The 13600-nt window shown below is 43.1% G+C and overlaps 1 protein-coding gene across 1 annotated transcript; it reads left to right on the top strand.

The window, feature by feature from the left end:
- The first annotated feature begins 4520 nt into the window (after positions 1 to 4520).
- Positions 4521 to 5232, top strand: LOC131241404 (glutaredoxin-C5-like). Its single transcript, XM_058240211.1, has one exon. It carries the CDS (start codon positions 4594 to 4596, stop codon positions 4966 to 4968), a length of 375 nt encoding a protein of 124 aa, XP_058096194.1. The 5' UTR covers positions 4521 to 4593; the 3' UTR covers positions 4969 to 5232.
- Positions 5233 to 13600: the final 8368 nt, after the last annotated feature.

Here is a 13600-nt window from a genome sequence, read left to right as displayed (position 1 = left end):
CCGGGCTGCATTTTACGGAACCAATGGATAGCAAAGGAAATTTAGCTTTCCTTTTCTCAGCCATCGATTTTTTGGTCGCATCTTGGCTTTTGACAGGTGCATCTGCACCTTGGGGCCCACCCGGTGGACAGCTTGGATCATTCGCATGTGTGCTACATTTCCACATTGGATGGCGTGTAGGTGGCTCTCTTGTACACGCGTGTGCGCTTAACGGGACCGCAATTTCCTACAGCACATCGTTGGGACTTGGGAGAGCCTGTGCAGCAGAAAAAGCTATGTGGGGTCCACCATAATGCTTAAATGACATCCCCTCCGTCCATCAGTTGCACTGGCTTATGTTAGAGCATGAGACCAAAAACCGGGCGGATCCAAAATTCAAATGTGGCAAACGAGGGAATAGGAACGACGACCATTGAAACCTACTCGGGCCACCGAAGTTTTGAATTAGTCTTATGTCTGTGCTTTCCCTTCGGGTAGTGGTCACCTTGCGAACTGGTTGCATGGCATATAAACTTCAGGGTGGACCCTACCTTGTGATCATCATGGTGTGCCCCACTTGACGGTCTGATTTTTTGGATTCACCTCCTAACATGATCCGTCGCAGATGATAAACGGAGTAGATGTCACACAAAAGCTATTTCTTACACGGATTTGATAGATACAGCTTTCTTTTCTCCTTTTCTACTTCTGGTAATGAGTGTGGAAAGCGGAGTGCATATATCAATCAGGATGGTCGTTTCTGTTAAGGGCATATGTCATATACAGCCTTTCTAACTACTTTTGATATTAGAATTGAAGGACGGATTAGGTGTGGCCCCGGGGCCCACCTTGATATATGGATTATATATCTATGCCGTACATCTGTTTTGGCAAATCATTTTAGGGCATTAGCCCAAAAACAAAAAACAAAAATAAAAATAAAAAATTCCAAGTATGAGGTGGACCGTTCATCAGGTCATTCCCACTTGGATGAATTGAAAACATAAAAATTATTAGCGAGATCTAAAACTTTTGTGGCCCACAAGTGTTTCAACGGTGGACATTCAATCCCCATTGTTTTCTGTCCAGTAGCCCATTCGAATTTTAGATCTACTTCATCTTTGAGCTCGTGTCCCAAGCTGAGTTGTAAAAATAAATGGATAGGATGGATTTCTCAAAAACATCACATTGGGCTTAACCTATGTACGCATTGGTCCACTTTGAATTACGTTTTTTTTTTAAAATTTTTTGCAAATGATGATAGGAAACGAGAATGATCACATACGTTCTATTGTATGTATTTACCATACGTTGGAGTTGTGTGGAGCCCACCTATGGTGTTTATCGTGGAATCCAAACAGTGCATCTAGTTATCTACTACGCTTCCTTTGTTTACCGTACACCCCTGTAATCATCCTGATCCAAAACTTAAATGGGACACACTGCAGGAGTAATGTACAATCACACTAAAAGCTCACATATATTCACGTGGTGTGGCCCGCTGTGTTTATGAATGGCCTGAATCTTCGTATATCTCTTTATCCTTGTGGCGCACACTTGATCAATGGGTTGGATGGCATATATGGAACACGGTGGACCCCACATTTTATCTCGAAGTTTCTACGGTGGGTGGGCGTGGCCGGAGTGTACTTACCCCATTGTTCCGTTTTTGAGTGGTCTACTTGAGTTTCGAACAAGATCGGAATCTGGGATCTACACCTATGGACGGTTTGGATGATAGTGGGCTCCATGCAGCTTGAGCATATCGAAATTATAATATATTCCCATGTCTGTGATCATTCTCAGTTAGACCCATGTTTCCATGAATCAGAGGTTGATTTTGGGATCGTGACCCACTGACAGTGGTGTGCATGCGTATGTACGTTACAATGCCAGAGTATCAAATGAATCCCCTGTCATTGTACTCTTTTCCTTGGAGTCTTCTTTTTCCACTATTTTGTAGCCGTTCGTGGGGCCTTTCATTCCACGGTGAGGTCCATCGTATGAACGGATTAGATCGTAAACACGAGCCATATCCAGCACCAAAAGTTCGGAAGAAGATAAAGCATTACCTCCACACGTGCTAACCTGAAAAGTATGCAAACGTCCGGCACCGTCTAAGCTGGAGTGCATGTGAAGTTGTCGTGATGAACACACGTGAAAATTAATCAGCCTGGTCCCATCATCTGGTAGGGGAATTATGTGTGTTGAATGTGGACCGTTGACATTTCATTTTAAACCATCAATTCTCCCATGTAGAGGTGGCCCATCTGCTGATAGAAAACAGGAATGTTTGGTTTTTCTGTAATTTTATCCGAGTGGCCGTGATTCAGTGAGGACTGCTCAAATAAGGGCTTCCACGTGTTTCATACTGACACGAGTGCCTGGCGTGGATGGACAGGGCTTACCCTTGAGGTTTTTGATAAAATCCCAGCCCTATCATTTGGTGGGACACATGTTAGATCTGAACCATTCATCAAGTGGTCACTGTGAACATGCCCTGAACCAACAGAAAAAAAAAAAAACTGAGTAGGCAGATCACAAAAAAGGAGGGAGAGATTGGCAAAGATCAATCACATGGCTGTCATCATCCAACGGTTGGGATTAAAGGACCCATCCTAACCTGGCACATGCCCTGGACAATTAATACGTGTGTCCCATTGTCAACGTAGCCTGGGTAGCCTGAGAAAAATGTGCATACTTGCATATGAAAATAGATAGTCATCAAATCATCTCATAAAAATCATCAATGGCCCATATTCAACACTCGTGTGTGGCTGGCTGGATGAGTGGACCATCATTGCGTTTAGGGACAGGCGATGTTCAGTTAGCGCCCCCACGTGGCACATGGCTCTGATTTCTTGGATGCGACTTAATAACAGTAGGTTCGACAATTAATACGCCAGGTGTACAGTTTCTGAGTGCCTGCATATCAAGCGTCATATTCAGACAGAGTATCAAATAAGGCGGAGGAGAGCTAACGTGCGCAGCGGTCATCTCAACCAGGTTCCAATACCACAGTTTTCTCGCCTTTAAAAGAACGAAGGCCGACAACAAGGACGGAGACAGCCGTCTATTAACCGGACGCGGATTGGGTACTACCCCACCTGTCCTGAGCTCCGCACAGGCTGGGGATTTGACGGACCCACAATTATTTATAGTTTTATCCAAACTGTTCATCCATTTTTACATATCATTTTACCATATAATCCCAAAAAAATAGGGAGATCCAACTCTCAAGTAGACCACACAATGGGGATTGAATTACCACCATTAAAAACTTTCCTGGTAGCAGAAGAAGCTTTAGCTCAAGATAATATTTGTGTTTTCCCTTCATCGAGGTCTATATGTCCTTGTGAATAGGATTGATGGAAAATAAAAATCACAGTGGGCCCTACGAAGGTTTCAACGGTGGGCATAATCATGGTTCGGTACACTTGAGCGTTGGATCTTGCTTATTTTTGGGTTTATACATTAAAATGATACGAAAATTTGGATGAACGGTGTGGATAAAACCATACATCATGGTGGGCCGTCAGAGCCCCAGTTTGGGTGGAGCCCGGGCAGACGGGTCGTACCCAATCCGCGTACCTACCAACCAGCACCACTTCTCTTAAAAAGCCTGTCACCCGTCTCGGCAACGGCCCTTCAACCCTTCAAATTACTAAACTACCCTTTTCATGTCGTTCTCGACAAACTTTAAAATTACCAATTTACCCTCTTATAACCGTTTGCGACAACCCATTGATGGTTATTTTATATACGGAATCCCACTCCAATTTCACTCTTTGCATGCGCTGACGCCCCTAACTAACTCTAAATTACCAAACTACCCTCTATCAAAATAACCAGCGGGCCCACCATGTTGTTATGTAAATATATCTGTACACGTATGATAATCCTTATCTGAACCGTACATCCGAAAATCAACAAGAGAGAAAATTCGGATGCGTCCGACCATTGGGGAAAAATTGTCTTTACTTCATCTCCGTAAGTTGCACGTGATTAACGGGTTTGATGAGATAAACATATGATGGTAAGTCCACACACAAACATACGGTTGGCATTCCATCATATTTTTTAACCTGCGGTGTAGTCCACCTGAAGTGTGGATCTATCTGATTACCAGCGGTGGTAATTATAATAGAGGATAGAACCTGATGGATGGAGTGGATTTTGCATATGCCACGTGGGCCCTTATTTAACTCGTGCATACACTCCATCCCTGTGTGCTGCACCTGATTAACGGGTTTGATGAATTCCATCTTCATTGTTCCCTGTGGGGGTTTTTTTTTTTTTTTAAAGAAGCTTACGGGCTGAATGGATGTTACATACGTGGTGGGCCCCACAAGCTTATGCGTTTTACGTAGCGCGTGTAAAATAGATGGTGCAGAGGTTTTCCGGTCGCTCGCTTTCGCTCTCTCTGCATGCGCTGACGCTCATAGCAAACCCCACAATTACCAAAATACCCCTCTACGAATAAATAATTTTAAAATAATCGCTCCCCTTCCTATAAATAGAGCCGAACCCTTTTCAGACTCTCACTCACTCGCTCTCAGCCTCTCTCTCTCTCTCTCTCTCTCTCTCGATTTCTCGATTTCTCGATCGATAACAATGCATTACCAGGCCGAGTCGTGGGGGTCTTACATGCAGAGTCGGGGCGGAGTATCCGACCCGCTAGAGCGAGTCGAGCGCCTGGCCTCCGAGAACGCGGTGGTTATCTTCAGCGTCAGCACGTGCTGCATGTGCCACGCAATCAAGCGGCTCTTCTGCGGGATGGGGGTCCATCCGACCGTCTACGAGCTGGACGAGGACCCCAGAGGGAAGGAGTTGGAGAAGGCCCTGATGCGCCTCCTCGGCAGCTCCTCCGCCGTTCCCGTCGTTTTCATTGGCGGGAAGCTCGTGGGAGCCATGGACCGTGTCATGGCTTCTCACATCAACGGCACCTTGGTCCCAAAGCTCAAGGAAGCTGGCGCTCTTTGGCTCTAGTGGCATGATAGTAAAAACCAACAAACCAAAGGGGTAGGAGAGTCTTTGTCATAGACAGAAAGGAAGGTTTCCTCCATTTTGTATTACAGGATTGGGTTATTTTCGGTATTATGAGGGGTATTTTATGTGGGTTTTTCTTCTTCTTTCATTTTCTGTGTTTTTTCAATTTCAAGGAGGCTCGGGGTAGAAATGTAATTTTCCGTCTTTGTATAGAAAGAAAAAAGACGTAGAAGAAAATGAATTGAGATTATGCGCGTTTTTCTCCGTTTTCGTCTTCCTCAGCTCTTTTTTTTCCTGGTTACGGTGTTTGCTAAATTGCGCATGTGCTGCGTAAGTTATCGGTTCCCAGCACGGCCAGTAGCTCTGGTGTTAGTGGCATTCTCGTAATTATTGGCATGGGCAATTAGTTTTGCTTTTCAGCACCAGTTACGGGATGTTAGCACGCAGCTTTTTTTCACTTTTATTTTATTTTTATTTTTTAAAAAGATGTCCGGCTTGTACACGTGGACGATCAGATGATTGCCACATATTTTATGATAACATGAATAGTTGTTGCGGTGGGGCGGTGGGCACGAGATTGTAGTTGCTCCACTCCACTTTTTACTTCTGTGCAACCTAAAAATTCTATTTTAGAAATGGTGGGAACGGTGAAATCACACGATCAGACGATCCTAGATGAAATCACATGATCGGACGATCCTAGACATTCATTTACACAGAATTCTCAGCTCAAAGTAAACTTATATTAACTTGTTTTTCGTTTCACAAAGAACGGATGGATTACTTGTCTAATCAGTATGATCTTTGAATTTAAGCAATCCACGTTCCATCTCACTAGATGAACGGCTTTGATTAAGTTTTAATAACATCGAATTCATATGTACTAGTCGAGTCAGTACCGAGTTGGATTTCAGGTCGAGTGAGTTACCGGGTGATTCGAACTTGGCTCGGTTTGAGTTTGGATTGGATGAGGTCAACTTGATTCAGATTGACTCACCCACTTGGTTTGGATCGAGTCAGACTGGTCGAGTGGTCCTGTGCCCAGCTCTAGGTGTGAGTGGTGGGTGAAAAAAAAAAAAAAAACATCATTGCACAATGATTACATGTTTGAAAATACTATGTTATTTGATCCTTTCGGGATCAAATTCTTCCTTTGAAAAAATATTGTATTAAGTAAAACTTGCATTTGTAAGACCATAAAATTAGGAATTATAATCAAATTATTAAATTCACAATTGATATTGGTCACCTGTACAGATATGCAACTCTAATGTCACATATAAATGGCACATATGAATTGATAATATAGATAAAACACATGCAATAGATTAATCTAATCCTTCTTGCAATTTCTTAACAAGTGATGAAATTTTGCGTATGACCAAAAGCAATTCCACATTCCAAACAAGCCATTTGATCAGGACTTGTCTGTACTAATACCACGTGGCCCAATCAAATCTCACCATGTGCAATCCACTTCCAACCCTAAACTGACTGCCGTGCATACTACATGCTTAGTGATAAGGCTATCTCTCATGACTTGATGCGGTGGGAAAACGTCCTGCCTATAAAGATTTGGCCTATTCAAAGAATATGTTTGAAAGTTATTCCAAAGTACATCCCTGAGGGACGCATCAGTAGTGTTGCCAACACCACCCCCACGATAGTGTATCTTGATGAAGTAGGCCATTGTGGGGGCCATCAGAATATATATATTTCATATCCACACCGTCCATCCTTTTTGCCCCTCATTTGAGGGTATAATTCAAAAATGAAGTAAATTCAAAGCTTTAAGTAGACCACAATATCTGAAACATTGGCTGTTGAACGCTCATCATTAAAAACTTCTTGGGCCACAAAAGCTTTGAATCAAGTTGATAATTGTGTTTTCCATTCATTCATACTTAAGTGACCATATCAATTAATTTGAATGACAAATAAGTGTTACTGTGCTCCTAGGAAAATTTTCTAAGTACCTCAGATTTGCTTTATTTTTGGATTAATGCACTAAAATAAGCTGAAAAAATGGATGAAAAACCGTTATAAATATAAAATACATGCATCACGTCGGCCCCAAAACGTCCAAAACATCAACACACCACTTACTAGAGTTGGTGTTGGCAACACCACCTAATCTTCCACGCCTGGCAATCCAGTTTCGCCTAAGATGGTGGTGACACGTTTCCAGGCGTGGCGAGGTGAAAGTTGAGTTGTGGTAGACCGTCACGTGGGAGTCGAAGAGCGCATCTCTATGTTTCGATGGGCCATGTGGTCTCTTAGACACGTGGCACTCCGGTAGAGCATCTTCGTATCAGGGCCTGGGAAGAGGAGCAGCGGCTTTCTTGCAGAGAATGTCTCCTCCTTTTTTACTCCTTCCGGTTTCTGTTTCCTCAGCTTTTATCCCTTCCCTCAACTTTTCTGCTTTTTATCTAATAAAACCAATAAAATCAACTCTGCGGTTTTTAAATAAAAGTGAAAATGACATATTTCTAATTTTCATCCATTCTTCTTAATAAAACTCACAAATGTTGTCGTGTCTGTGTGGCCCACCTTTGGTACGGATCAGATGTCCCTCACATGTGAAGCGTCAACAGAAAAATGAGGCGCGGCTTCGGTGGATCCTGACAGTGGGGCCCACTGTGACATATGTGCCTCATATCCACGCCATTCATCTGCTTTGAGAGATCATTTTAGTGCAAGATCCTAAAAATGAAGTTCATCAAAATCTTATATGTATCACACTGTAGGAAACGGTTGTGATTGAATATCTACTGCTAGAAACTTCTTAGGAAGTACTGAAATTTTTATTTACCATCCAATCTATTGATAATGTCACAATACTTAAAAGACCCCGTTGAAAGGAACACATAAATATCAGTTTAATCCAAAGCTTTTAGAGCCCACAAGAAATTTTGCCTGTCTATCACCGCCTTTTCCTGTGGTGTGGCCCACCTGAGATTTGAATTTATTCATGTTTGGAATTATGCCCTGAAATGATGGTCAAAATGGATTGTTGGTATGGATGTAAGGCACACACATCACAATGGCCCCATGGTCAAAGTTCTTCCGACCTCACTGGATCCAGGATGGACGCGGATTACTACTGACAGGTTGAGTTGCAGACTCGCTGCTGAAGTGACGTCACCAAGTTTTGTGGGACCCACCATGATACATGATATATGTGTTGTATCCACACCGTCCATACATTTGGAGATATCAATTTAGGGCATGATCCGGAGGATGAGTTAGATCCAAAGCTCGAATGAACCCTACCATAGAAAACAGTGGATAGAGTGACGCCCACCATTTTAAATGGCTAAGAAAGTTTATAAACCTCATAGAGTACCTTAAGAAGGTTTCAACTCCGGGCGTCACTCTTCCCACTGTTTCCTGTGGTGAGGTCCACTTCAGATTTGGATATAACTCATTCTCTCCTAATGGATGGCCCGTGTGGATACAATACATACATCATGGTGGGTCCCACAGAACTTGGTAATTTCAGTAGCGATTTTCACTACTCAACTGGGTCCATCCAGGATCCACTGAAGGTGCGCCCACCAAAATGGGTCTGAATGCTTATATTAACGGATTAGGGTCTAATGTTTTGGAAAATCACGTTCGGGTCTCACCCTCTTTGGCCAGTTAAAGTCACACGGACTCTGTTTGGACGTAATGAAATCAAATTTAGATAAACTCACATTGGGTCACATTAATTTAATAGTAATATTATATATATTATGGGAAATTTTATCATGAAATTCTCAAGGAATATATATATTACTTAATAATGCCTCTTAGCTTGATTTGTACACATGTCAAATTGAGTCGAGGCTAAGCTCAGCTTAAAGTTGCCACCCAGCTACCTACCTTGAACTCGGCTTAGCTTGGTCAGCAACTTAAGCTAAGCTTGAGCTCCATCTTTCACGCTAAGTTGTTTTTAAAAAAAAAACACATTCGCACGCACCCCACACACTCACACTAGTTGTAACAACCCATCCAACCAGTGCAGTGTCCTGGGACGTCCACGTAGGACTTTTCACGGGACCGATCGATGAAACCGAGATACCAGGCTAACCAACCATCGGATCTCTTCCATATTTACGGTGGAGGTCTAATGGATTTTCCTACACCCATCCACCAACTCTGGGACCCGATCGTGGGACGGTGACCGTCGATTACAAATCGGACCCGTACGATCAAACCCTCAGTCAAATCGTCCCCAAATTTTGCATGGCCCTTCATCAGGCCATGAAGCATCCATCCTAGAAATTTCATAGACAGAGGACCACCAGAATCACTCCAATCACCAAAATGGACCCCTCAGGGCCGTTTAAAGATCAAAATCATCGACTCAAACCCCACAATCGTCCATCCGTTTATTTTTAAATTTTACATGGGCCCTAACCGGGCCCTAAGGCACCTACCCACCGAATTTGGTAGCCAAAAGAATGTTAGGGCCACTCCAACTCTAAAAATGAGTCATTGTTGGCTATTTTGGAAATTTGAGGGAACTTAAGGCCAAAGGGCCCAAGTCTAGGGAATAAACCCTATCTCTCATAACTCTCTCTCTCATTTGCTACAACCACCAAGAGAGAAGGATAGTGAAGGAGAGTAAAGAGGAAAAGTAGGGCCCCAAGAGAGCTAACCCTTCCAACACCTTGCCTCTCTTACAAGGAGAAACTCTCCTCCTTGACTTCAACAACCGACCGTGGGTTGCTTAGGTAAGGTTCTCATCCATTCTTCATGAAACCTATGTAGGAAGGTGGGTTTGGTTTAAAATTCTAACATGCAAGAGCTTGGTTTAGGGATCCTAGGTGGCCTAGCACCAATTTCAATATGAGTTTAATGATTTTGATTACTTGGTTGATGCATTTAGAGAATATAGAGAAAACCTATGGAGTGGTATGGAATTATATGTTTTATTTGATTTCCTCAAATGGTCTCTTGGTTGGTGCAATTTGATGAACACTTGTTGATGTCTTGCTGGAATTGCTCATATGATGATGCCTCATAGCATGCGTGCCTTATTTATTTCTTGTGTGATTTGTTTCCATGAGTTGTGGGTCAATCGTACTCAATGTTGTGGACCACCATCCAAACCCTAGGATTGGTCAGAAAACAAGGAGAGTTAAGGCGGTCCCGTTTGGTAGGATCGCCTTGAGGCTAAACCCATGGATTTGGGCGAGTGCGTTGGGCGGCAGTTTCGACCCGATTGATGCACTTGCCTGGAGTGCGGTCTAGTCCTCTTGAGCTGATTGTTAACTCTCTCAATTATGGAACACACCCTGTTGTAGCTCACAATAACCTACTTAGAATTGGTCCACGGCCTCGTGAGTCGGGTTGGTGGAATGGGACAGGTCCGATAGACCGCGCCTCCCCGTAACCTGATCACTCTCAGTGTGAAGTATGAGGAACCGAGCAGGATTCGGCCTCACGCATTAAGGGGTCTTGGCCTCGCACCCAATAATTAAACGTGGGGTGTAAAATATGGATGAATGAAATGTCCCGCATTATACGCACTTAGGATAGCGACTCGGCGATCGAGTCGCACCGAGGAGTGTTGGCGTTGGCGATCGTTAGATGGTGTCGCACGAGGGAGCGTTGTGGTGAGGGCATACATCATTTCATGCAGCATACATGCGCATTAATAAGATTACTTAAACTTATGTGATTGTTTGCTTTTCATAAAGAACATATTAAAATTGATGTCTGTGACAACTTAAGGTTAATAGCACCCACCGAATTGATCACTCCCTCTAACACGGTGTTTTAAAACACCAACTATGGATCGGGATTGGAGGAGTTTGGCGAGGTGTGCCATAGTATCATACTTCCAGGCGAGATGGAGGGTTCTCCGCCACTTGATTGGTGGAGGCATGAGCTCTGTTCTATTAAAGATATTGATTGGGTAGCGTCATGCACCTCTGTATATGAATGTATGATTGTTTTTCGCTCATTTGAGCAGATTAGTGTGATTATGTTTCATGCTCCAAGAACTTCCAAGCTGCGCAACTAAAACTAAATAAACGCATTAACGAAATCGATTAAAAGTGACTCTCGGGAACTCGGGAGTTGAGCGTGAGAGTCTACCACCCGAGCAAGAATAAGGACCCATCTTTCAAGCTGAGTTCATGTTTGAACGGATCATCTAAGTTTAAGTTAAGATTTTAAGATTTTTAATATGTGTGTGTATACAAAATATTTATATTATGAATCAATATGACCCATGGAGTTCCGTGTCAATCTCGGTTAAACTCAGATTCTACTTGTATTTTTTTTGAGATTACTTGTAGGATAGAAACCTCACCTAGGTGTAATTAGTGAAATAAAAAATTTTTTTTTTTAAAAAAAAAAAAAAGGTCCCCATTTACTTACTCTTTTCTTTAAAAATTAATGAAATTTAAGACTAAACATGGTGATAACATCCAGTCCATTAAACATATGGACCACACCATAGTGATAACATGAATTAAACACCAGGTGATAACATCCTGCGCGTTAAACATATGCACCACACCATTGTGACAATGCCAACTAAAATATGTTTTATTTTTAAAATCTAATTCCCTGAGGAATTTTACAATAAAAACCTCTATATTATATACCATATGCGCACCGTACTCCTCAAGTGGCACACGTGTGTGCAATCTAATCCATTCATCAAGTGGGTCCAGCGTGAAAGTACTATTATTTGGCCCGAAACTAATTAAAAACGTAGATTTAAAGTCGATCTGATCATATCTATATCCTGGACCTGGGAAGAGCATAATCCAGTTGGTCCAAATACGGATGCTGAGGATAGATTTGCTGACAACACTACCCTTGACTTTTGCACGTGTGGTTGAAGAGGTGAGCCGTGGCACACGTGTCAGCATTGTCTGGATGAGATCTTGGGACATGTTGGGCTCAATGATAACCGTTCCCTACCCAAACTCCAGGATGGCCCACTCCACCTACGCTGATGGTAGCATGATGAAGGATGATTTGTCATTAGGCCTGAAATTTTGAGCAATGACATGCCACATGGGCTTTGATATGGCCCAGTCAATGGGGCCCACAAGTTAAGACATAGACCATATCATAGTGGGCTGGGCTTAGAATCATAATGGGCTAGCCTGGCCCATAGAAACTTACACTCTGCAAGACGTGCCACGTGGACGGAGAGATGGAAGAGGTGAATCGTGCTACACGTGCCAAGATGGTTTGTACGAGGTCTGGGCCACGTGTGGGACAGAGTGTGAACATTCCATGTCCTGAATTGGGGGTTGTCCACTCATCAAGGGAGCTATGCACGTGCGATGAATATTTGCCATTGGTGATTTTCTTGTTGGGCACTACCATGGATTGGTCTGGTTTCAAAATTCACAAAGTTTGGATGATCTCAGCCACTGATTAGAGGGTTGGGCCTTTTTCCTCACCATCTATTTCTTATCATCAAAAGCATGCATTTTGGTGTATAGGATCATCTGAGCCGCTCACATTTCAGCCTATGGCCTGTCCACAGTAAGGACCAACAGATGAACGGTAGAGATCTCAGACATGTTCCCCAGTTGAGACCGAGTTCGTACGTGTAGGGTCCATGGTTGGTTTATCCAAGCATTGATATCATAGAAATGAAACACATCATCGATCCACATTCATCAGAGAAGAGGCTGACTGTTCTATAAAACTAGTTGTGGGAATTGTTGGTTTCTGGGCCATCCATGGTGGGACCCTTCATATCAATGGTTTGGATCTACGAATCATGGCTCCAATCAACCATAAAATCTCTTCTGAGTGCAGTCAAGGCCCATCTCAACGACTGATGTCCTCCTCCTATGAACTAGACGCTCGGATCAACAGCAAAGGTACATGAGTTCATAGATGTAACGTTGGTGATCCAAACCGTTGAATTAATAGGATCCTAATATGGATGGGGGATGGCCCATCTCCAAGATCGGACCACCAAATCAAAGGATTGAGATCTTCCAATTTTAGAGATTTACTGCACATCTGCCATTAACGATGGGGCCACGTGCATGGAATCTAGGGTGGAAATGAACTGGGCTGAGTAGTTAAAATTTTAATTGGGCCCCACACAACCCATTGAAGATGGGCTTTCATTTTAAGGCCCAAGCTTCGCCCAAGACATGCATTTGTGGCCCACTTAAGAAACGAACGGCCTGATTATGGTCAGAACATCAAATCATTCTGATATCTACCGTGTGCTTCTCATGCCTACAGATGCTCTCTGCCTTAAGGAGTGAAATGGCCTGATTTTTCCATTTTACACACGCATGTCATTTTGGTACATGTTGATGGACAGGGGTCCACGCGTGTGGGCCGTTCTTATACGGAATCGATGGTTGGGCTGGGCTTGGTCTTGGATCCTTAGTGGCCCAAAAATGGATTATATGACAAGCAGCCAAGATGCGACATGGCATAGACTCTAATTATTATTTGGATGGATGCCCTTAAAGGCTCGTCCCATCTGGCGCAGAGTGTTGTGATCCTATACTGCACACCTGAACCTCTGTGAATGGGCCATATTTCAAAAATATCACTGAATAGAGATCCTCACCATAGGAAGAAGGTGATCTAAAAACAACCATCCATCCATGGTGGGACATATCAGATCAACCGTAGGGATCAT

This window comes from Magnolia sinica, chromosome 3 (assembly GCF_029962835.1).
Source record: "Magnolia sinica isolate HGM2019 chromosome 3, MsV1, whole genome shotgun sequence".
Classification (NCBI taxonomy): domain Eukaryota; kingdom Viridiplantae; phylum Streptophyta; class Magnoliopsida; order Magnoliales; family Magnoliaceae; genus Magnolia; species Magnolia sinica.
The sequence above is the reverse complement of the archived record's forward strand: the minus strand, read 5'-3'. Positions and strand labels throughout refer to the sequence as shown.

Excerpts from the sequence above, each read along its gene's own strand:
- LOC131241404 (XM_058240211.1), top strand. The coding sequence starts at position 4,594 with ATGCATTACCAGGCCGAGTCGTGGGGGTCTTACATGCAGAGTCGGGGC.